The 22,246-nt window shown below is 38.8% G+C and overlaps 1 protein-coding gene across 1 annotated transcript; it reads left to right on the top strand.

The window, feature by feature from the left end:
* The first annotated feature begins 1,198 nt into the window (after positions 1-1,198).
* Gemin2 (gem nuclear organelle associated protein 2) lies at positions 1,199-21,407 on the top strand. Its single transcript, XM_063246810.1, has 10 exons — positions 1,199-1,376; positions 1,764-1,848; positions 4,724-4,813; positions 5,018-5,077; positions 6,432-6,542; positions 9,285-9,329; positions 11,530-11,598; positions 14,225-14,335; positions 15,235-15,293; positions 20,939-21,407. The coding sequence occupies exons 1-10, from the start codon at positions 1,207-1,209 to the stop codon at positions 20,976-20,978; spliced, it is 840 nt and encodes a 279-aa protein (XP_063102880.1). The 5' UTR covers positions 1,199-1,206; the 3' UTR covers positions 20,979-21,407.
* Positions 21,408-22,246: the final 839 nt, after the last annotated feature.

Raw genomic sequence — 22,246 nt, forward strand, 5'->3', positions numbered from 1 at the left:
GGTTACATAAAGCAGGAGTTAATACATTATCTCTAATAGAGCAGGACAGGGGCACTGTGGTTGGAATGATCCCATCCACCATTTTAAGAAACATAGGTTTCATTTTACTTAGGTCCGAGCGGAGCCACCAGTAGGTCACAGAGGACACAGGGTATATCAGCAAGCCACAGGCCCTCTTTCTCTGTCCCACCCACTCAAAAGCATGCCAAAAATGCTATCTTTAAAAGCCTCTTAGCCTATAAGAGCCACTTTTTTTCCGTATTGAAGTCTCTCATATTTAGCAATAAACCTGCTTGGACTGTTGGGTTCCTATTTCTATTCCCTTTTCTGCTCTCTAAAGCCTATTAGTTGAACAGGTAGATTGTTAAACAAGGAACACTTGTAAAGATATTTTGTGAGCGCTGGTATTGGCTTTATAATTTGCGCTATATGCATGTAAATATTTTTCTTTAAACTAGAAAAAATGGCCACCACAGGAGTAACATTCACTTTAAATACCTTAGAAGTGACCAACAACAAAGTGGGTATTGCTTTATAACATATGTGTTATAAAGCAACACGATTATGACTTCAAGACTAAATATTAAGGGTAGCCTGGACTACACAGTGGGAGAAAACCAACAAAATAGAGGCCAGGCACAACAAATGCCAGCAGAAAATTAATTTTTTTTTTTTAGCCAATTGTCATGAGCTAAACCTAGGTTGGGCTTGCCTTTCTCTTTGGCAGTGACACAGTTTTAGTGCCCAACCATTCTGTCAATTTCTTTCCCTCCAAACCAGAAAATGCCACTCCCCCCACCCCCGCAAAAAAAATCCATTTTACTTCAAGGAGAAAAAAAAAATTTCAAAACACATCAATCACGGGGAAATGCTACTTTTAAGTCACTGTAAGAATTAAATGTAACGTGTAAATGTAGTGCTCCATAAGTGATCCTTATATTGTTCATTACTTTTAAAAAATTATTAGGGCTGCTTAAGTTAACCCGCAGTCAAAAGATAGTTCTAAACTCTTAGAGAAGAAAGGGCACAAGAATCACTTCAGGTAGGAATTGAACTCGCAGTCTGTTGTTACACCACCGGAGCCTTAGTATTGGTGCAAGCACCACGTTTGCTCATGCGCACTTATGACCCTTTAGCCAGGACTTGTACTCAACTACGCGCCAAAGGCGCTTACTTTGCGCCTGCGCTGTGACCTACGATCTGCGCATGCGTCCTTTGGGACTGGCGGGATCTGGGACTATGGCGTGGGTACCGGAGGAGTCAGCTTTGGAAGAGTTGATGCCCCGGCTGTTGCCGGTGGAGCCCTGCGACTTGACGGAAAGTTTCGATCCCTCAGTACCTCCCAGGACGCCTCAGGAATACCTGAGGCGGGTCCAGTGAGTGATTTGGCCTCGAGTGGGTGGGCTTTTCGTCCTCTCGGCCTCTGGACTGTGCGCTTAGTGCCGGGCTGAAAGCGCTATGCGAGATAAACCCCGCCTCCGTTTCCGTCCCAGCCTATCGCAAGATCCGATCTGCTGCGGATCGAAGGATGACAGCCTCACGAAAGCGTGTTTCTTTAGAACTTGATTGCACACATCAAAACCTATCAAGATGTGTGCTCTTAGCTGCTTTCCTGAAATCAATTCAGGCATGCAATGATCAGCACCTCAATTTGAAACCTGAATTATTTTTCTGATTTCAAAATGAACTGAAATGAATCGCTTGCATCGATACATGCGTAAAAGCACAACTGTAATTAAATTTCTTGCATTTATTATTTGTAGGATCGAAGCAGCTCGGTGTCCAGATGTTGTGGTAGCTCAAATTGACCCAAAGAAATTGAAAAGGAAGCAAAGTGTGAATGTTTCTGTGAGTTTTATTAATCATCTGGGGATTTCTCACCCACATGCACTCAAATTAAAGACAAAGTACCCAGCAGCATCTTCCTGTAGTTCCCAACAGTGTTAAGTTACAGTGTGGGTAAGATTTGGTTGCTCCCTACAAAGTTAGATCAACATACTTTTGTACATTCGCTTGTATTTTTTGTTTCAGAAAGATAGTTGACATTTAGTGCCTTCGGAGTCTTTCAGTAGCCCTAATAATTGTAGAGATTTGTCCATCTCTTTTTAGGCATATAATGTAGTCCTAAAGGAGCTTTTTAATTTGCTACTTATGCTACTGGGGAGGGGGGCATTGGTGTCTTTTGACAATTATTATTGGACAGGTGTTTAATCTTAATGTAGTTTGCACATTCTGAATTTTCCCTGGAAACCTAAATGTGTTATACCTTTCTATCTACTTGCACATTGGGGACATTTTTATTAATTTATTTATCCAGTATACTTTTCTTAAATGACCGGATTGTACCAAGCGCTAAGAATACCACAGAGGGTAAAAGTGGAAAAGGTGTTTTGCTCCATAGAGTTTGTCTTCTACATGGGCAAAAATATAAATAAAAAAAATTTTTTAAAAATATTTTGAGTAGAGTTGTCACAGAAGATCCCTCTGAGGAGGTTGTATTTAAGGTCCTAAGAAAGTGACACTTGGGGCTGGGGATTTTTCTCAGCGGCATAAGCACCTGCCTTGCAAGCAGGTAGTCATGAGTTCGATCCCTGGCACCGAAAAAAACAGAAAAAAAAGAAAGAAAGTGACACTTAAAATAAAAAGTTGCTAATAATTTTGTTTGTATATCTAAGCAGTTCCATTATCTGATATTTATAATCAGGAAAGTTTCAGATGTTATAATGTTTTATAAACTTTCTTTTCAGACTTTTTTTTTGCATGTCTGTGTGTGTGTTTTGAGATAGGGACTTGCTCTGTAACTCAAACTGGTCTTCAACTCACTGTATAGCCCAGGCTGGCCTCAATCTCAAGGAAGTCCTCCTGTTTCAGCCTTCCAAATTCTGGGATTATAGGCGTGTGTCACCGCGCACAGCCCAGATATTTTTAATTGATGAACTTTAAAAATTGCACCTTTTAAAAAATTAGTTCATATCAGTTATATAGAGATTATTGGGTTTTCTTTTGCCTATTTGCGTGTGTTGTGGGTTAAGTTTCATAGCACTATAAAACTGGTCTGCTTAGCATAATCGCCACCATGTTGAACTGTGACTAAACTTTGTGGTTAGGGGCTTCTTGCCAAAACTAGGTTGTTCTGAAACTAGGTCTATGAGTAAATAACAGGAAATATCTGTCTGAAAACTGCCCTGGAAACTGAGGTAAACATGTTCCAGAGGGACAAACTGAAAAAAAAAATAGCCACCTGTTTTTTGTGAAATTTTACCATAAAGCCTTCAATAGCAATACAAGCTTCACTTAGGGGCCAGTTGGTTGGGTCGTACCCATTGTTAGTGGACGCTGCTGCTGGCCATTGAGCTCAATTATTAATAAATATTAATTGATTACTGTTCAGTTTGGCCTGTTTAATCTGAGTCTCCTTCGGGAAGCCACCACACACGCATTTACATTGCATTCTTTATCATTCCCTTCCCTATGACCTTTGCTCCACTTTTCTCCCCTCTCTCAATTCCCATCCTCTTCTCTAAAGGTCTCATTTCTACTTTCTTGTTATTTTTTATTTTTTGGTATCAGGGATCAAACTCACGACATTGTACTTGCCAGGCAGGCACTTATAACCGCAGAGCTAGGTCTCCAGCCTTCTCCTTTCTACTTTCAAGAACATGATATTTTACATATTATGTATATATGCCCCTAATGTTTGAAGCTTTATTATAAGTCTGTACATGATCAATTGTTTGTTTCTGGTTTTTTGTCACTTTGAAAGTGCTTCACTATGCAGTCTAGGCTGGCCTCGAACTCACTTTGTAGCCCAGGCTGGCCTGAACTCGAAGTGATCCTGCTAACTCAGCTTCCCAAAGAGCGCTGGATTGCAGGTGTATGCCACCATACGCAGCTGATCAATTATGAATTATGCTTTTTTTTTTTAACTTTAGTAGTACATAATGATAATGATTACCTTCATGGTAGGGGTTAGGTACATTTACATAACACATTTCAGTTCCCTTCCCCTCTTCACACCAATGTACTATTTTAAGTTTGAGTCTGGCGCCTTAGACCACTTGGCCATCCTGACATGCTCAATGTGCTGTTTTAGAAAACAGAGGTGGACCTTTCCAAATCATGTGTCTAAATTATTTATGCACATTATATAGGAGATTGGTAAATCTACATAACGCATTTCAATTCCCTTCCCCCACCACCACCAATGTGCTATTTTAGAAGACAGAGATAGACCTCTAAATTATTTGAGCAAGGGGCTGAGGATTTAACTCAGTGGCATAAGCGCCTGCCTTGTAAGTGCGCAGTCGTGAGTTCGATCCCTGGTACTGGTTTTTTAAAAAAATGAATTATTTGAGCATGTGTTACCCACACCAGAATTCTTTATGTAGGGCTTACCTCTCTTTGTTTCTGTTTTTTAATTATAGAAAGGTCAAATTAGATTATATCTTCAGGGTTATGTCATTTAGATTTCTTAAAAATTCCAGCTATAAGACATCGGAGAATCCTCTTATTGAAATGATTATCTTTTCCTACCACTTTTAATTGAGACATAAATAGTAAAGTGAAATGCCTACTTTCTGTACCTACAAAAATACCTTTTTTCTTGAATAGCCTTAATTTTTCACTCTTGCTAGTTACTCTTCACCTTGGTTTTTCTTTGCAGAGGCGAGATTCCAGCTGTAACACTGAACATTGATCCTAACATTTGTGAACTGATTTCTAGCTTTCAGGATGCCAGCCTGCCCCTGAAGGTTATTCCCCAACACTTCAATGGCAACAGCAACAAGTGGCACAGTTTTCAGCTGTTCGGCAGGTAAATGTCACATTTAATCAAGTCCCCTTCACATCAGTTTCTGTTATAATTCTAAAGCAACAATATTTATGGATAATTACACTATTAACGTTGTAACCATGAGACATATTGCTGTTTGTAACATATTGCCCAAGTTTTAGTATGATTAGAGTTTTGTGCAGCTTTTTTAACTCATCTAAAGGTCACTAACTTTTCTTCCTTTAGAATGTGAATAAACATAGAAGTCACTGGAAATCACAGCAGTTGGATAGCAATGTGACTCTGGTATGTAAACTTCTCGATTTCAGTTGTGCAACATAACCTGATTGAAATAGTCTGTGTTAACTTGCAGTCTTTAAAGATTCACTTTTCTAGTTCATTTTATTTTTGTTTGCTTTCCATATTACCATTATGTCATAGTAACAGTTCCATTATATGAGTAGCTCAAAAGTATATAACCAGTCATACAAGTTGTTATTTTCATGACTTTTAATCCATTGGATTGGGATACTTTGGATATGTGTCATATTTTGGAAATGTGTGTGTTGTCAAAATCAAAATAGAGTCACTTGTGTCATCACTAACCAAAAAAGTAAATAAAACTGGAAAGTAATAAAGGGTAGGTTGTGTTAAGCATGATTGCCTGATATTTACATCACAAAGACTGCAAACCCTTGCCTGGGCTAAGCATCTCACTGCAGCCTTACACAATAGGACTTCTGCAGGGCATCTGCCCAGCAACTCTGCTCAGCCTCAAACTGAGAAGATTACTGCTTCAAAATATCTGACGCAACTCACATTTCTGTCTTGAAAAGCTTCCACTTGATTCAATCTCTTTGAATGCCCCGGATTCTTTATTTTTTAGGAGATACATTTGCGGGCTGGAAGTTTAGCTCAGCGGCATAAGCATCTGCCTTGGAAGCAGGCAGCCGTGAGTTCGATCCCCGGTACCGATACAAAGGGAAAAAACAGGAAAAAAACAAACAAACAAAAAAAAGGAAATACATTTGCAATGTTTAAAAAGCCCGAATAAAGGCTGAATTGTAATTTCCTGTTGTGATAGTGGGACCCTGTAGTAAACTGCATATATATGGAGCGTCACTTCTGCTTTACAGTAATGGTGACATAACAGTGAAGCCTGTTGTGCTCCTACAAAGTAGTATTTCCTACATTTTATCAATTTAGACATAATGTTAAGCTTTTTCAGGAGCTATATGAGCTCTCCAAGTGAAAATAGGAGTTGGTAAAGAGGTAAGACACACTGTTCTATACAATTGTTTTTAACCTTTTGGGGAGAACATGTTTCTGAGAATCTAATGAAAATTATTTGTCTTCACAAGGGAAAAAATGTACTTTCTGTGTATCCAGATTTTCCCCAATAACAATGCCAGTCAGGTTAGATCAGAGCCTCTTTCGTGGTCTTTTTTAAATTTAATCACCAAATACAGTCACAGCCTAAGTTGCTCTGGAGGTTAGGGCTTCAACATACAAATTTCCAGAACACCCCACTTTGTCCAGAGTGGGCACTGTGTGGAGGTAGTAGCAATGTGGGGTATCCTTGGTGAGTTTTATATTTTGTTTTTTACTGTTCAGTATAAAAATAAAAACATATATAAAAGTACACTTTTTTCCTTTTCAGCCAAAATCTGAAGATGAAGAAGGCTGGAAAAAATTTTGTCTAGGAGAAAGATTATGCGCTGACGTTGTTGGGCCAACTGTAAATGAAAGTCCTGGGATTGATTATGTCCAAGTAGGTGATACATGGATAAACAGAACAAAGACTGTTGTAATTTTGGTACTTCACTTATTATATGCAAACTGTGTGAGCCAGAAATTCACGATATTGTCTGATTTTGAACACTTCATGGGCTAAGAATGGTTTTTACATTTTTAAAGAGTGTATAAGAAGAAACAAAATATAACTCACTTCGAAGTCTAAAATATTTATTGTTTGGCTCTTTAAAAAAAGTATTTGCTAACCCTGACTTCTTTTATTGGTTGCTTAACTTACAAAGTGTCAGCCCAGTTTCTAAAGCAATTTACTATGACTTATTTTAGGTTGCCTCCATTTCTTTAATGGTTGAGCTGTGTAGTAGTTTTACATATTGATAGAATTTGTTTTTTTGTTTATTTTGTTGGGGTGTTTCATTTTGTTTTCTTTTTGAGACAGGATCTCACTGTGTGGCAAGACCCTGTCTCAAAAAAATTAAAAAAAGCAATCCTGAATTTCGTGGCCTACTCCTTGTACATTATTCACTTGCCCCAAAGTTTGCTGATCTTTCTGTAGAAATACCTATACCAGTGCATATACCTATATTACTATTATACTTCTTGTTTTTATTTTTTGTCTTTTTGAGACAGGCTATCACTGTACAGTTCAGGGTGGCCTTGAACTCATTTTATGCCCCAGGCTGGCCTTGACCTTTCAGTGATCTTCCTGCTGCAGCAGCAAACCAAAACAAAACTCAGGATTTGGAGGCAGATTTATTTAAACATTGCACGGGCACTGACTAGGAATCAGTTGTTCCTCAAACTGTCAGGCTCTGATCTCTAGTGATCAGGGATTTAGACGGGATAAGCAAGCAGGAAGTACATAGGCAGAATGGCTTGTCAATTGGGATTGTTTCTTATAATATGCTTCACAGTGGCCGGGTGTGGTGGTTCACACCTGTAATCCCAGAGCTCGGGAGGCTGAGGCAGGTGGATTGTTGTGGGTTCGAGACCAGCCTGAGCTACAGAGTGAAGCTGAACTGCATAGAGGGACCCTGTCTCAAAAAGCCAAAAAAAATGCTTCATGGTGACCAGCCCTTTCTAAGAAACAAAAGTAACAGAAACTATAACCAAAGCTATTTCCTGGGCAACTAAAAATTGACAAATATGGGGGAAGGGGTGTCTTCTGCCACACTGCCTTAGCTTCCCCAGTGTTCTTCATGTATTATGCCATTCTGTTCAACAGATATGTATTGTTTACTATGTGATACCATATTGTGTTTTTCCCTTTTATTGGAGAAAAATTAATTTACCCCCAAAATGTAAGGATCTTCAAGTTCACTGAAGTCCAAGAACATTACCCCCACCAAGAAAAAAAAAAGAAAATTAGGCAAAGGATAAAGATATCTCATGGAAAGAAAGAACACACTGTATTCTAAGAATATGTTCAGCCTCACTCACAGCAAAGCGGTAACTTACAGCTTGTCAGGTCATGTCTGGCAAAGTTTGGTGTGCTGAGCTGGGAGACAGGCACTCTTACACAGGTGTGGGAGTATAAATTTCAAGTCTCCAGAGAAGCTCATTTTGGCATTATTTTGCACCATATATATATTTTTGTTTGTTTGTTAGTCTGTTTCTTTAGGTACTGGGGATTGAATCCAAGGCCACCCTCTAAGTGACATCCCGATCTCTTTTTTATTCTGTTAATTTGGGATTAGGGTTTTTCTAAGTCGCTAAACTGCCAGGCATGGCTCAAACTTGCATAGTCCTGCCTCAGCCTCCTGGAATGCTGGGGTTATAGGAATGTGGTACTGTGCTTGACTTGCAGCCTGTTCCTTTAGATAAATACTTAATGCAAGCCACATTTCAAAATGTTCTAATGAAAAATACCTATTTAGCTTGTTACCACAGAATATAAACAAGTAAAGTATACCGTGTTTAAAAGACCAAATAAGGACATAAGAATTTAGTGTATGCTTCTAGACGTGGTGGTACATACCTGTAATCCCAGCACTCAGGAGGCTGAGGCAAGAGGATTGCTGCCAGTTGAGGCCAGCCTGAACTACATAGTGAGACCCTCTGTCAAAAAAAAAGTTCTTTAAAACATTCTAGGGTGCCAGGGATTTAGCTCAGCAGCAAAAGCACCTGTCTGGCAAGCGCGAGGTCATGAGTTTTAAAAAAAAAACCAACATTGTAGGGCTGGGGATTTAGCTCAGCAGCATAAGCGCTTGCCTGTCATGTGCAAGGTCATGAGTCTGATCCCCAGTACCAAAAAACAAAAAAATAAAAAAAACATAAATAAATAAATATATTCAAATTCAGGTACTCTTAATTCCTGAAAACAATAGCTGTTTTAAATGGTGTATCAACATATTAATAGTATCCATATATCATAATTTATTGAAAATACTTGATGTTAATTTTTTTTTTTTTCTGGTATAGGGTTGAACTCTGACCTTGCACTTGCCAGGCAGGCACTTGTGCCACTGAGTTAAATCCCTGGCCCCTGATGTTAACTTTTAAGCCGTTTTTATTTCATAAATATTTTAATTACTAAAATCATACTTTATTTTTAAATTTATATATCCAAATTTCAAGATATATTTTGTTGAGCCTTGTCAACATAATAATTCCAGGAAGTCTCATTATAGTGGGCAATAAAGAAATTTCCTTTTATCTGTTTTTATTTCTAAATTGCAGTTTAACAAGGAAATGTATAGTTTGGAAAAAAGCCCGTCTTAAAATATCATTTAGTGAATGTCACTGTTACTTTTTCTTTCAGATTGGATTTCCTCCCTTGCTTAGTATTGTCAGCCGAATGAATCAGGTAAAATCTATCAAATATTAAGGATGTCTGCATGATTTTGTTTGTAATGTGTGAAGTATTAGAATACATTTACTTGCATATTACAGTGTATAAGACTGTGTACTAATTGCTTCAGAAGTTTTACAGATTTTTGTTTTTTGTGATGGGGGTTTTGTCTCATTGTCCATGCTGGCCTGGAACTTGCAATCCTCCTAGTTCTATGTACCTGGCTGTTCTAAACTCTTTTCTGCTTGTTTGTTTGTTTGTTTGTTTTAACACTACTAGGAATTGAACTGAAGGCCTTCATGCTGAGCTTGATCGCCAGCATTATCTATAATTCTTTACTTTGAGACAGGGTCTCACCAAGTCACTGAGTTGCTCAGGTTGGGCTCAGAATTTCAACCCTCCTGCCTCGTCCTCCCTGAGTGCTAGGACTGGAGCTGTGTGCCACTACACATGGATAATAACCATTTTCTGTAAACCAGGACCCAAAATCTAAGTTTAAGTGACTTTCAGGTAGTTTTTTAGAAAGTCGGGGAAAGCACTGAGATTTAATAGCAGGCGGATTCAGCTGCTGAACTCATGCTCTTAATATGGTGCCAAAGTATTTATTCCTAGAGCCAGTTCAAATTGAATATTGAGGTCAGAGTGCCACTTCTAGTTCGCAGATGTCCCACACATGACATTAAGATTGAAATTTGCTGAGTGTGATAATTCCAGCAGTCTGGGAGGCTGGCGCAGGAAGATCACAAGTTCAAACCCATTCTGGGTGACTTAGTGAGATCCTGTCTAAAATAAAAACTAAAAACGTGTGCTCAGGATATATCTCAGTGCCAAGGCCATAGATTCACTGACCAGAGAAGAAGAAAAACTAGAATAAAAGCGATTTCCAGGACCAAAAGGGAAGAAATACAGAATTTGGTTCGTAGGGTTTTTACGAGTAGAGATTCTGTTACCTACTTACGAAGCAAAAAAGCTGATTCTGCTTTTATGTAGATAGTGTTAAGTGCCATGGGAAGAATTTTTTTTTTTTTTGAAGGTCATACACTATGTTGGAAGTCATATACAGGATGATAGTTTCACTTACTTTATCATTTGGGTTAAAATACTGTCACTGAGCCAGGTGTGGTGGCATACATGCCTGTAATCCCAACACGGGAGGTTGAGGCTGGAGGATTGCTGTGAGTTTGAGACCAACCTGAGCTACATAGTAAGACCCTGTCTCAAAAAAAAAAAAAAAAAAGATCCTGTCACAGTCACATTAAATTCTTTTTTTTTTTTTTTGTAAGAACCTAAGTGTAGTTGAATAAGCTAAAGAATGCTTTCAAAGTATTGCTAGTTTTGTCTGGAAAATTTTGGGGTTTTCTGTTGGTTTAATTTTGTTTTCTTCAGTGCCTTGCAGGCTAGGCAAGTGCTTTTACCAGCAAACTACAACCCTGTGTAATGTTTTTGGGGTAGGGAGATTTTTCGTTTGGTTGGTTGGTTGGTGGGGTTTTTATTCTTTGGAGACAAGGTCTCACTGTGAGTTCAGGTTGGCCTTGAACTCATTTTGTAGACCAGCTGGAGCAAACCTCCCGCCTCAGCCTCCCAAGTAGTGGTATTACAGCGATGTGTGTGTGCCACCATGCCCTGTGTAATTTTAAAACCAGTCCTTTTCTAGTTTTTTCTTTAGATTTCTACTTTCATTTAATTGAATTGGGAAATAAACTGAAGATATTTATACAGAGATTCAATTTTTTTGGGTACCAGGAATCAAACTTAGGGTCCTTGTGCTTGCCAGGCAGGCACTGTGCCACTGAGCTTTAGCTGCAGCCCTACAGAGATTCAGTTTAAGAGCATGTGAAGTTTTTTCAATAGTTACAAACTAAATTAGTAGTTATTAACTAAATCTAGGATCAAAACCAAAGCCTTAGTTGATAATAGAGGTTTTGTTTTGTTTTGGTTTTTTAAGGTCCTAGGGATTGGACTCAGCCCCACACTTACCAGGCAGGCAAACGTCAAGCTAAATCCTTGACGTTTTTTTTTGGTTTGTTTGTTTGTTTGTTTGTTTGTTTGTTTTTGGATACTTGAAATTTTGCCTTACTTTTTCTTGGAAGTCTAAGAATTTGGCCATTTTAAACATCAGAATGCTTTTTTAACTAGACTTCATGAAACTCACATTGAACTTGTCAGTATTTTATTACTAATATAACTCTTCTCCACCCCATCTTTTTTTTTTCAGGCAACAGTAACTAGTGTCTTGGAATATTTGAGTAATTGGTTTGGAGAAAGAGACTTTACTCCAGAATTGGTAGTGTTGCATTTTTTTATCTTCATAATGCACAAACAGTTGTATGTATACTGCTTACAAGATGTGACTAATTATTATATTTATAATTAGAATATTCTTGTTTCAACCTCATAGTGTGGGTTTTGGTTATTTAAGTTTGGGCTTTTCAGTATTATCACAGTGTGCTATTGAGTTTAAGCAAAGAATTCTTCAGTGTAAAATTTTAGACTGTCAGTAGCGGTTTAAGCAACTTTTAAGTGTAGAAGCCCTTTGAATGCTTGAATGGTAACTTTGCTTAGTAAATACAGCGGAGCCTCAGTTTACAAACTAAATTTGTTTTATGATTTTGGGGACGATGGCTGCATTTGTGGTTGTGTGGGGAAGATGGCCGTGTCACATTTGTCACCCAATAAGGATTTTTCCAGTACTAGCAAAATTTTGCCTAACACTTGTTTACATACAAACTTGAATCATATTTTAACGGGTGATCTTTTAATATGGAAAATTCTATTTGCAAAAGAAACCAGGATGTGGATCTGTTTAAGGAAAACTCTTACTACCAATTCAGGGTTGTCTGAGGAACTAACTTAGTATGTTGTCAAGTTGCTGTTTCAGCTTTACTCTGATATTCTTTAGGTTTCTCCCAAGTGATAGGTTGCTCAGAATTAAACTAAAGTTAAGCTACTAGCTTTCCATGGTAGCCCACTTGTACTTTTTTTTTCTTTAAAGAGCAAGTTAGACAATGGGTTGATTGTACTTTTTTTATTTTCTATTTTTTGTTCTTTTTGAGACAAGGTCTTACGACACAGCTCAGGCTGGCCTTGAGTTCACTTTGTAACCCAGGCTGATCTCAAACCCACCAGGATCCTCCTGCCTCAGCCTCCCAAGTGTTGGGATTACGGGCATGCACCACCACACCCAGCACCCCGCTGTATTTTTATCTTTGTTCCTACCCTCTCATTCTCTTTATTCAGCCTAAGCTTGCTCTATAGAGCCAGTTTCTCTCCCACTCTTCACTTTTACTTTCTCAGATGCACTTTGCCACAAAACAAAAACCAAAAACAAAACAACCCAGCAAAACAAAAAAACTAAGTTATATATTGCCAGTGGAACTAATTTTGTGTAACTGTCTTAGTACAGCCCAGTGATTGTGTCTCAGAAACTTTTAGAATGTAAATACTGTCATATTTCTTGTAATATATAGTAAAATTTTCCTTGTTGCATGGGGTTAACAAGGAAATATTACATCTATTTAATAACAGCTCCTTAATAATCCTGAGGAACAACATGGGAGATGTTTATTATTATATCATCAATAAAGGTGGCTACAAGATGGTATTATAATGATGAAACTTTATATAGGAGAAAAACATTTAAAACAATTAATAGAATTTTTCTGGATAATAAAGTGTTAGTGTTATATCACTATGAGCAGATACCTGAGAAAAACAACTTAAAAGAGGAAGGATCAGGCCAAGGACATAGCTCAGCATTACAGTACCTGCCTGGCAAGCACAAGGTTGTACATTCGATCCGTAGTACAAGAAAAAAGGAGGAAAGATTCACTTTGGCTGACAGTGTTGGAGGCTTCAGTCTGTGGTTGGCTGGTTCTAGTGCTGTGGACCTGAGGTGAGGCAGAGCACCTTGCAAAAGGGTGCAATGGAGAAGAGCTGCTTACCGCATGTCAGCCTTGAAGCAGAGATGAAGGGACCAGATTCAGCCCCAGTGTCATGCCCCATGGCCCACTCCTTTCAGCCAGACCCCCGTCCTATTTCCATGAGCTCCCCTAACGCCATCAGGTTGTGCTCTCATCAGTGGACGAGATGGTCAAGTGAGTACCCTCATGATCCAGTCACCTTCTAAAACCCTGCTCTCTGAACACTAAGACTTTTTCTTTCTTTGGTGCAGGGTCTTGCTCTGTAGTTCAGGCAGGCCTTGAACACATTTTTTAGCCTAGGCTGCTGTCGAACTCACAGTGACCCTCCTGCCCCATCCTGATGAGTACTGGGCTTATAGGCACGTACCACCACACTCATCCACATGAGACAGTAACAGTGTGACTGCAGGTTTGTTTTTGGTATTTTTCGTATTTTTTCCTACACTGAGTGAATATTATTTTATAATTGAAAAAACCCATTTAAAAAAGAATGACAGTGAATTGAGCTTCTGTTTATAGAAGTGTCAAAACTATTTTGTTTACAATATTTTTTCATATGGACCTGGGTACAAATTATAGAATTATAAAATGACTCATGTATCTGTTAAGGGGGGAAGTATCTTCATTCTTGTAAGGATTTTTATATATCTTAATTTAGTTTCTTGCTTATAAATTGAGACTCCAGTTATGGTAAGAATCTCTGAAATAAAAGCAGGTAGGTTGGTTCACACCTGTAATCCCAGCACTAGGGAAGCTGAACCAGGGGGATATCAGTTCGGGGTCAACATGGACAATATAGCAAGACCTTGTTTCAAAAAACTCCCAAGAATTGCTGAAATGAACTCTTTGGGAATCTGAGAATATTTTGAAGTGTCTAATATCCTGTATAAATACTCATAAAATCTAGGAGAAGTGGATATGGTGGTATACTCCTGTGATCCCAGAGCCCAGGAGGCTTGTCTCCTAACTACTTTTTAAAATTCTTTTTAGGGAAGATGGTTTTATGCTTTATTGGCTTGTCTTGAGAAACCTTTACTCCCCGAAGCTCACTCCCTGATCCGGCAGCTTGCAAGAAGATGCTCTGAAGTGAGGCTGTCAGTGGTGAGTTGTACGTTTCTATTGCACATTGAAAGCACTGTTTCTGAGTAATAGAAGGCAATTCCAATGAAATAGAAAAATGTGGAAGGATGTCATGAGTCGGGCTTGGGTTAGGCTACAGAGTGGGAAAGTACAAAATAGTAATAGTTCAAATAAAATGAAGATGTAGGCCAGGCACATGCAAGTGCAGTAAGTGGTGCATGTGGAAGAGGGGCCATGCCAGGCCCACATTAAAATACCACCACCACCACCACCCCAATTCTAATCAAGCCCCAGGACAGTTAGAGCCACTGCTAGACAGCTTTAATCTTTAATCTCTCTGAACGAGGATCTTTCTTTGAGAGATGATCTCACCCTGGGGATTTAGCTCAGCAGCAAAGCACCTACTTAGCAAGCACGAGGTCTTAAGTTCAATCCCCAGTACCAAAAAAAGAAAGAAAGAAGAATGATCTTAAAAGCCAGGCATGGTGGTAATACCTGTAATCCTAGCTACTTGAAGGCTGAGGCAGGAGGATTACAAATTCAAGGCCAGCCTGGACAATTTAGTGAAAATCTGTCTCAAAGTTAGAAAGAGAAATTAAAGCAGGGCTGCAGTGTAGCTCAGTGGCCTGGGTTCAATCCTCAGCACTACCAAACACAAACATATTTCTTAAGAAATCATTAACTAAGGGGCTGGGGATTTAGCTCAGCAGCATAAGCACCTGCCTTGCAAGCAGGCAGTCACGAGTTCGATCCCTGGTACCGATAAAAAAGAACAAGACCAAAAAAAAGAAAGAAAGAAATCATTAACTCTAACATTTCCTATTTTCATGTTTTGTGTCTGTTTTGTAACTTATCAAAAAATAATACAGGAAAAAAAAACTTGTTTAAAGTTTTGTTTTGTTTTCTTTTCTTTTCTTTAGGACACCAAAGATGATGAAAGGGTTCCTGCTTTGAATTTATTAATCTGCTTGGTTAGCAGGTATAGTTAAGTAAATGCTAGCTTCTTATTTATCTGTGGAGTAAAACAGTTTTATTGCATTTTTATTAATTACCTGGATCCCTTATTCTTTTTCAATTCAGGTATATTTTTAGTGTATATTTGGTTTAATTTTTTGTATCACTGTTCCACCTAGAATTTCTTTGAAAAATTTTAACTCTATATTCTAAATTCTGGTGACCCACATACCTACTTGTGTTAGGTCTCTTCTGGACATATTTTTGTTCCATTGATCTGTGTTCTTATTACAATGCCAGTACCTTTTGAAGCTGTATATTTAAATATCAGGAAGGTAAAGAGTCCTCAGTCTAGGGGCTGGGGATTTAGCTCGGCAGCATAAGCGCCTGCCTTGCAAGCACACAGTTGTGAGTTCGATCCCTGTACCAAAAAAAAGTCCTCAGTCCATTCTTCTGTCTTTGAAACAAGACACTCCTGCAGAATACACAGACTCTACAGCTGGTTTCTTGGTCTGCAGTAATTCTGCTGCTTCTCCTAATCCACATTTCCTGGGTTTGTGCCAAGCATTTTTCCTAGCTTCTCATGCTAGGAACTCATTTGCTCATTCCTCATAATGTAGAGGCACATTATTCATACAAATGAGGAAGCAAGAGAGAGGGATTTCATCACATTCATAGTGTCACATCTGGTAAATCATAGGAATAGCATCCAAACTTCAGCGGCTCCACTTCACCAGACACATCCGACATGCAGCCTGGCTTCTCCAGACAGGGGCTCACTGGGTAGGGCAGGCTAGACGAGAACTCACTTTGTTGTAGCCCAGGCTGGCCTCAGACTCACAATGATCCTCCTGCCTCCACCTCCCAGGTGCTGGGATTACAGGTATGTGCCACCTCATCTGACTTGGTTTTTGTTTTTTGTTTTCTCTTTTCTTTTCCTTTTTCTTTTTTGAAACAAGGTCTCACTGTTCAGTGCAGGCTGGCCTTGAGGTCACTATGTAGCCCAGGCTGATCTCTTACTCATGGCAATTTTGCCTCAACCTCCCAAGTGCAGGGATTAGTGGATGCACCACTACACTTGGCTTCAACAGAAGTATCAGATACTGTTGTTTCGTTTTCAAATCCATTTTATTTCAAAGAGGAAAAAAAAAGAAAATTTCAAAACACATGAATCAGGGCGACAGTGGTACATACATTGCACATTGTCATCCCCAATCATTCATCCAGAGCACGAGACATGTGCATTCAGTTGTCCAAACAACACCAGACAAATCTTTCTCTTCAGTAGATTCAGAGAAATCAGTAGTTTAACTATCTTTAACTATTTTTATATACATATACACATATATGTTGTTTCAGCTTCTCTTACTAGTGAGACATGATGTTTACACGTTTGTGTCTTATTTCATTTATGAGTATGGTCTCAACTTGTATCCATTACCTATAAAAGTCTCTAGTTTATCTTTTGGCTGAGTAGTACTCCATTATTAAAAAAAAAATACATCTTTTTTATCCATTCCTCAGTGGATGAGCATTTAGGTTGTTTCCAAGATCAGATACTGTTTTCAGTCTATGTTCTTGTTAATTTTGTTTCTTTTGGTAGCATAAAGAACTCTTAATTTAACTTGCTCATATAAGTTTGTGAATTAAAATGCTTCTTTTAGGAAATTCATCCCTGTGGCACATTTAAAGCTCTTTTGACTGATTCGTTTATAATTGAAGCTTACTCTGATAATAATGACTCAAATACATCAATCTCTTAATTTTTTTTAATGGTTTGGGGAATTGAACCCAGGACCTTTGCACTTAGATATAGTGCAAAGAGGACACCTTTTAAAAATTGTTTTGAGGCAGGGTCTCACTAAGTTGTTAAGTTGCTGGGACTGGGCTGGAATTTGTGATCCTCTTGTTTCAGCTTGCTAGAATGTGAGGGCTATAGATGTGCACCACCACACCCGGCTTCAGTTTCCTAATTCTTTTTTTTTTTTTTTTGGTACCAGGGATTGAACTCATGACCTCACACTTGCCAGGCAGGCGCTTATGCCACTGAGTTAAATCCCCGACCCAGTTTCCTAATTCTTATCACACTTAAGAATAAATCAAGCATAGCATTCTTTATTTCAGATAACAAGACCAGCATAATGAAGTTTTTGTTCATTCATATAATAGGTATTTATTGAGCACCTTTTTCTACGTGCTGCCAAAGCATTAATAATAAAACATTTGAAGAAACAAATTGGGCGTGGCATGAGATTATGCCTGTGATCCCAGCACACCGGGAGACTGATGCAGGGGGATTGCAAGTTTGAGCCTCACCTGGACAATTTAGCAAATTACTAAAATCTTGTTTCAAAAAATTATTAGTAGGGTGTAATGGTGCATGCCTTTAATCTGAGCACTTGAGAGCTGGAGGCAAGAGGATTACCATGAGTTCAAGGTTAGCCTGAGCTGCATAGTGAGACCCTGTCTCAAAAAAACCCCAAATTTTATAAGGTGAAGCTCTGGGTTCAATCCTTAAAAATAAATAAATAAATAAATAAAAACAAAGAAGAAAACCAACAACAACAACAAAAAGCAGTAACTACTAATGCGTAACAATAATCTCTTGACTAGAGTCCCATTCAGCTAGGATCATATTTGCTACCTGCCTTGTGCTTCCACTGGGTGAATGATTTGAGAAAGATAGTTTGTAATATATGTACCCTTGTTGCTTCCGATTGACATGTTTTGAAATTTTGTTGTAGTTTTTTTTTTTCTTCTTAGCCTTGAAATAAAATGGATTTGGGGGAAAAAATGTTTTTAACCTTAATTATTTAACCAATGATAATTATCTTTTTAAAACTTCTTATGGAGATTTTCACATACAAACATAAAACTAATCCCCAGGCTCACCTAATGCCTAGCTTCAGCTTCAGCAGGAATGGTGTTTTATTTCTCCTCATCTCCTTAAGTGTGCTTTACACAAATTCTCCTGTTTCGGGTATGTGTCTAACCAATCAGTGCTTTTCAAAAACATGACAGTAATACTGATAGCCACCCTAATGAATTTAATAATTCCTCAGTATTATCTGCTGTCCAATACATTTCATATCTATCTAGTTGTTCCTAAAATATATTTTTACATTTAAGTTTCTAAACCAGGACCCATTTATTGCATTAGTGTGATAATATCTCATCTGTCTCTCTACCAACCCCCTAGTTTTTGGTTACTTAGGTATGGAAATAAGTGGGTTGGGTGATGGCAGCTCTTCCCGTCATGGGTGACTGACTCAGGGCAGCGTTACCGTGTTCCTCTAACCCCACGCGTGCTGTGCAGCAGGAGGCAGGTCTGGAAAGACCCATGGCACCAAGTGTGGATGTTGATGGGACCTTACTGGTGTGCTCAGGTGCTGCAGGCCCAGGTGTGCAGCCATTCACAGAATGCTGGGAGCAGCAGTGGGGATCACTGTTCCCTTCTGATTATCTGCTGACTATGGCAGCTACTGATTCATGCTTTAAACTTACTTCATTAAAGATTTTTAAATGCTGGGCTTTTCATCATTTCTTATTCACTGATTAGCCAGAATTATTTGGTATTTTTAAAAACCTTCTAATTGTTTCTTTACACTCAGGTACAGTTTATACCAAAAAACATTACTTACTAATTTTTAGATGACTGAGAGTTGGCATAACAATTTCTAAAGGTGATCAGTAAGGTTGTAGTTTGGTTTATCATTTTGAATTGAGGAATTTTAACAAATCAGAGCTATGTCCATTATAGGGTTTTTTTGTTTTTTATAAATGATGAAATTGTTCCATCTTTGACCTGTTGGAGCACTTGAAGTCAATTCCTCTGTCTGTGTGTGTGTGTGTGTGTGTGTGTGTGTGTGTGTGTGTGTGTGTGGTGTTACGGCTCAACCAAGGTGCTAGGCAAACACCCTACCACCGACCCCTTCCCAAGACCTTCTGTCTCCATTTAACCAATCCTTAGCAGTCTTTTATTATTATTAATTTATTGGTACATTTTAGGTATGCAAAATGATCACATTCAGTGTAGGAAAATGATATATCTTGATGATTTTTTTTTTTTTTTTTTTTTGCCCAATCCCCTTCTCTCCCCTCAAGTCTTTTCCTCTCTGGAAACAGATTTGTTTCCTTTTTTTTTTTTTTTCTTTAAAGTCGTGCTATATACTGTATATGGCTGACCTTGAACTAACTGTGCAGCCCAGGCTTGGCTCAAACTCACTGAATCCTCCTATCCCAGCCTCCCCAGTGCTGGTATTACAGGTGTGTACCACCATCCCTGGCTTTGAAATCAGTCCTTTATATGGGAATGCTGGTTCCTTTTTTTTTTTTTTAAAGTAGAGAAAGGCTCTTAAAGACCATGATTTGAAAACTAAAGAAACCTAGTTGTTGTAAGGTATAGTGGTGCACACCTTTTAGCTCAGCACTCAGGAAGCTGAGGCAGGAGGACTGCCAGGAGTTCAAGGCCAGCTAGGCTACACAGTGAGTTCACAGCCAGCCTGAAACACATAGTGAGACCTGTATCCAAAAAAAAAAAAAAAAAGAAAAAAGAAAAGAAACTAGTTGTTAACTTGGTCATTGTTTTTAGGCCTTTTGAATTAATAGAACTAAAATGTATGCCCTACTTATTTGTGGTACTAGGGATTGAACCCAAGGTGTGCCAATGCCAGCCAAGCACTCTGCCACTAAGCTGCATGCCCAACCCAGGGATGTACTTTTTAGAAAGAAAAAAAAAAATCCTGAGTTCAGATCAATATTTCAGTTGTAACAATGCCATTTGGCTTTGCTTGTTTGTATGTATAATACTGGAGAATGAATCTAGGGTCAGATTTTGTTAATTTTGAAACAAGCTCACAGGGCTGAGTTTCCCAGGCTGCCCTTGTGATCCTCAGACCTCAGCCTCCCAGAATGCTGAGATTCAGGTGTGCATTACCATACTCAGCTGATTTTCTCTTTAATGTTATATAATAAGTTCCTCCTTATCTTAAAGGAATACATTCCAAGACCCATGCAGAGTACCTGTAGTTTACTGCTTTCTCCAGCGTGACTGTTATTTTTGTAGTTTGAGTTGCCATAGCAAAACTAGTAGATTGTTTTTCCTTAATTTCATGGATAGAAAACTCATGCATACTGTGGATCCTGGCAACCTCAACACATGACGTTTTTCCCTTTCGTAACAGAGTTGAGAGATTGTACCTTTTCACTTGAAGGCAGCCAACATACAGCTTACTTTTGGCATTCTCAAACTGCCAGCATCATACCCTGGCATTTTTCAGCCATGTCTGAGAAAACACAAGCACTAAATACGACAACTAACAGGCAGGTGGTACATGGAGTAGGAGTACACTGGACAAAGGGACCAGTCACATGCTGGGTGGGGCAGAATGGGATAGCACAAGACCTTATCACACAGGTTTTTTTCCTCTAACATAGAGTCTTACTGTGCAGTCCAGGCTGGCCAACCTCTTGCCTCAGCCTCCCGAGTGCTGGAATTACAGGCACATACCACCACGCTCAGCTCATTTTTCCTTTTTCTATAGCTTCATACCCTCCCATCACATTGTGGCTTATTAGTTTCCATCAGGTCACGTGGGTTGTTTGTGCCTCTGTGTGGTTACTATACTGTAATTAGCATATTCATGCAAACTTTATGGATTTTTTAACTAGGTATTTTGACCAGCGTGATCTAGCTGATGAGCCATCCTGACACCGCTGACCGCAGAGCCAGATGGTGTTTCTGTTGAAGGCAGCCCAAGTCTGCGACGTGCAGTGCATTTCCATACACTGTACCATTTGCTTCACACAATGCAAGTGACACTTCTCTTAAGCTGTGCAGTTCAAGTTGATGGTCAGAATATGGATCGAATTTATTGGGATATCTGAAATATCAGTGGGAAGATACCACCTGGTATTTGACGAACAGTTTGAATAGTTTTCAGCAGGCACAAGCACTTAAAATAAATTGACTCCCATTTACTAGTGAAACAGCCTGCACAGAAACTGTATGATGGAATTTTATAGTGGTCCCTGGTGCTGTTTGTTTACATTGTACACAAAAATTTTGTTGAAAATGTTTTGGATACTAAACTTTTATTTGGATCTTGAACAAAATAAAAATACCCTTAGAATTTAAAAACCTAGTTTTGTTTGTTTGTTTATCCTTGGGGTATTAGAGATTGAGCACAGTATCTCTGAGCTGTGTCAGCCTTTTACATGTGGAGACAGGGTCTCCCTAAGTCACCCAGGCTGGCCTCCCTGAATTTGTGATCCTTTTGCTTCAGCCTCTCTGGTGGGTGGGATTGCAGAGATGTCTCCAAATGTTCAGCCAACAGTGACATTAGTCAAACATTTTCACTTTCAGCACAGTACTCTTCTGTATTGTACAGACCTTAACAAGTCACTGTCAGGGATAACCCTCATCACTAACAGTGCCCATAAGGGTTCTGATTTCTCTACTCCTCACTTGTCATTTTGTTTTTGACAGTGGTCATCTGTAGTTTTGATTTGCATTTTCCTGAGTAGGAATGGAGGGCATCCTGCTGGTCCTTTATTTGGATGCCTTCTTTGGAAAAAGATCTGTTCAGTCATTTGCCTATTTTTCAGTCAAATGTTTTTTTGCTATTGAGTTGTAGGAGTTTTATACTATTAGATATTACTAATTGGATACGTGACTGGCAGATAGCCTTTTATACATTTTCTTTTTGTTCCAGACTTTTGTTTTCCTTTTGCTGTGCAGCCTTTTAGCCTGACACTCATTTGTCTCTGCTTTTGTTGTTGTCAGTGGTTAAGAGTGTGATATACAAATTATTGTCAAGACCAGTGTTACAAAGCTTCCTGCTATGTTGTCTTTCGGAAATTTTCAGATTTTACTTTTTTTCCTCCCCCCATCCTGGAGATTAAATAAAGGGCCTTTATACTGACCTATGTCTCTGGTTCCTTTGTGTTTGTCTGAGACAGAGTCTGGCCAAAGTGTGA

Source organism: Cavia porcellus, unplaced genomic scaffold (genome assembly GCF_034190915.1).
Source record: "Cavia porcellus strain 051 isolate PalLab524CR breed Dunkin Hartley unplaced genomic scaffold, mCavPor4.1 scaffold_1, whole genome shotgun sequence".
NCBI classification, from domain to species: Eukaryota; Metazoa; Chordata; class Mammalia; order Rodentia; family Caviidae; genus Cavia; species Cavia porcellus.

Excerpts from the sequence above, each read along its gene's own strand:
- Gemin2 (XM_063246810.1), top strand. The coding sequence starts at position 1,207 with ATGCGTCCTTTGGGACTGGCGGGATCTGGGACTATGGCGTGGGTACCG. Across the intron at positions 11,599-14,224 it reads GAGACTTTACTCCAGAATTG|GGAAGATGGTTTTATGCTTT; the intron begins GTAGTGTTGCAT and ends AATTCTTTTTAG. Across the intron at positions 14,336-15,234 it reads CTGAAGTGAGGCTGTCAGTG|GACACCAAAGATGATGAAAG; the intron begins GTGAGTTGTACG and ends TCTTTTCTTTAG.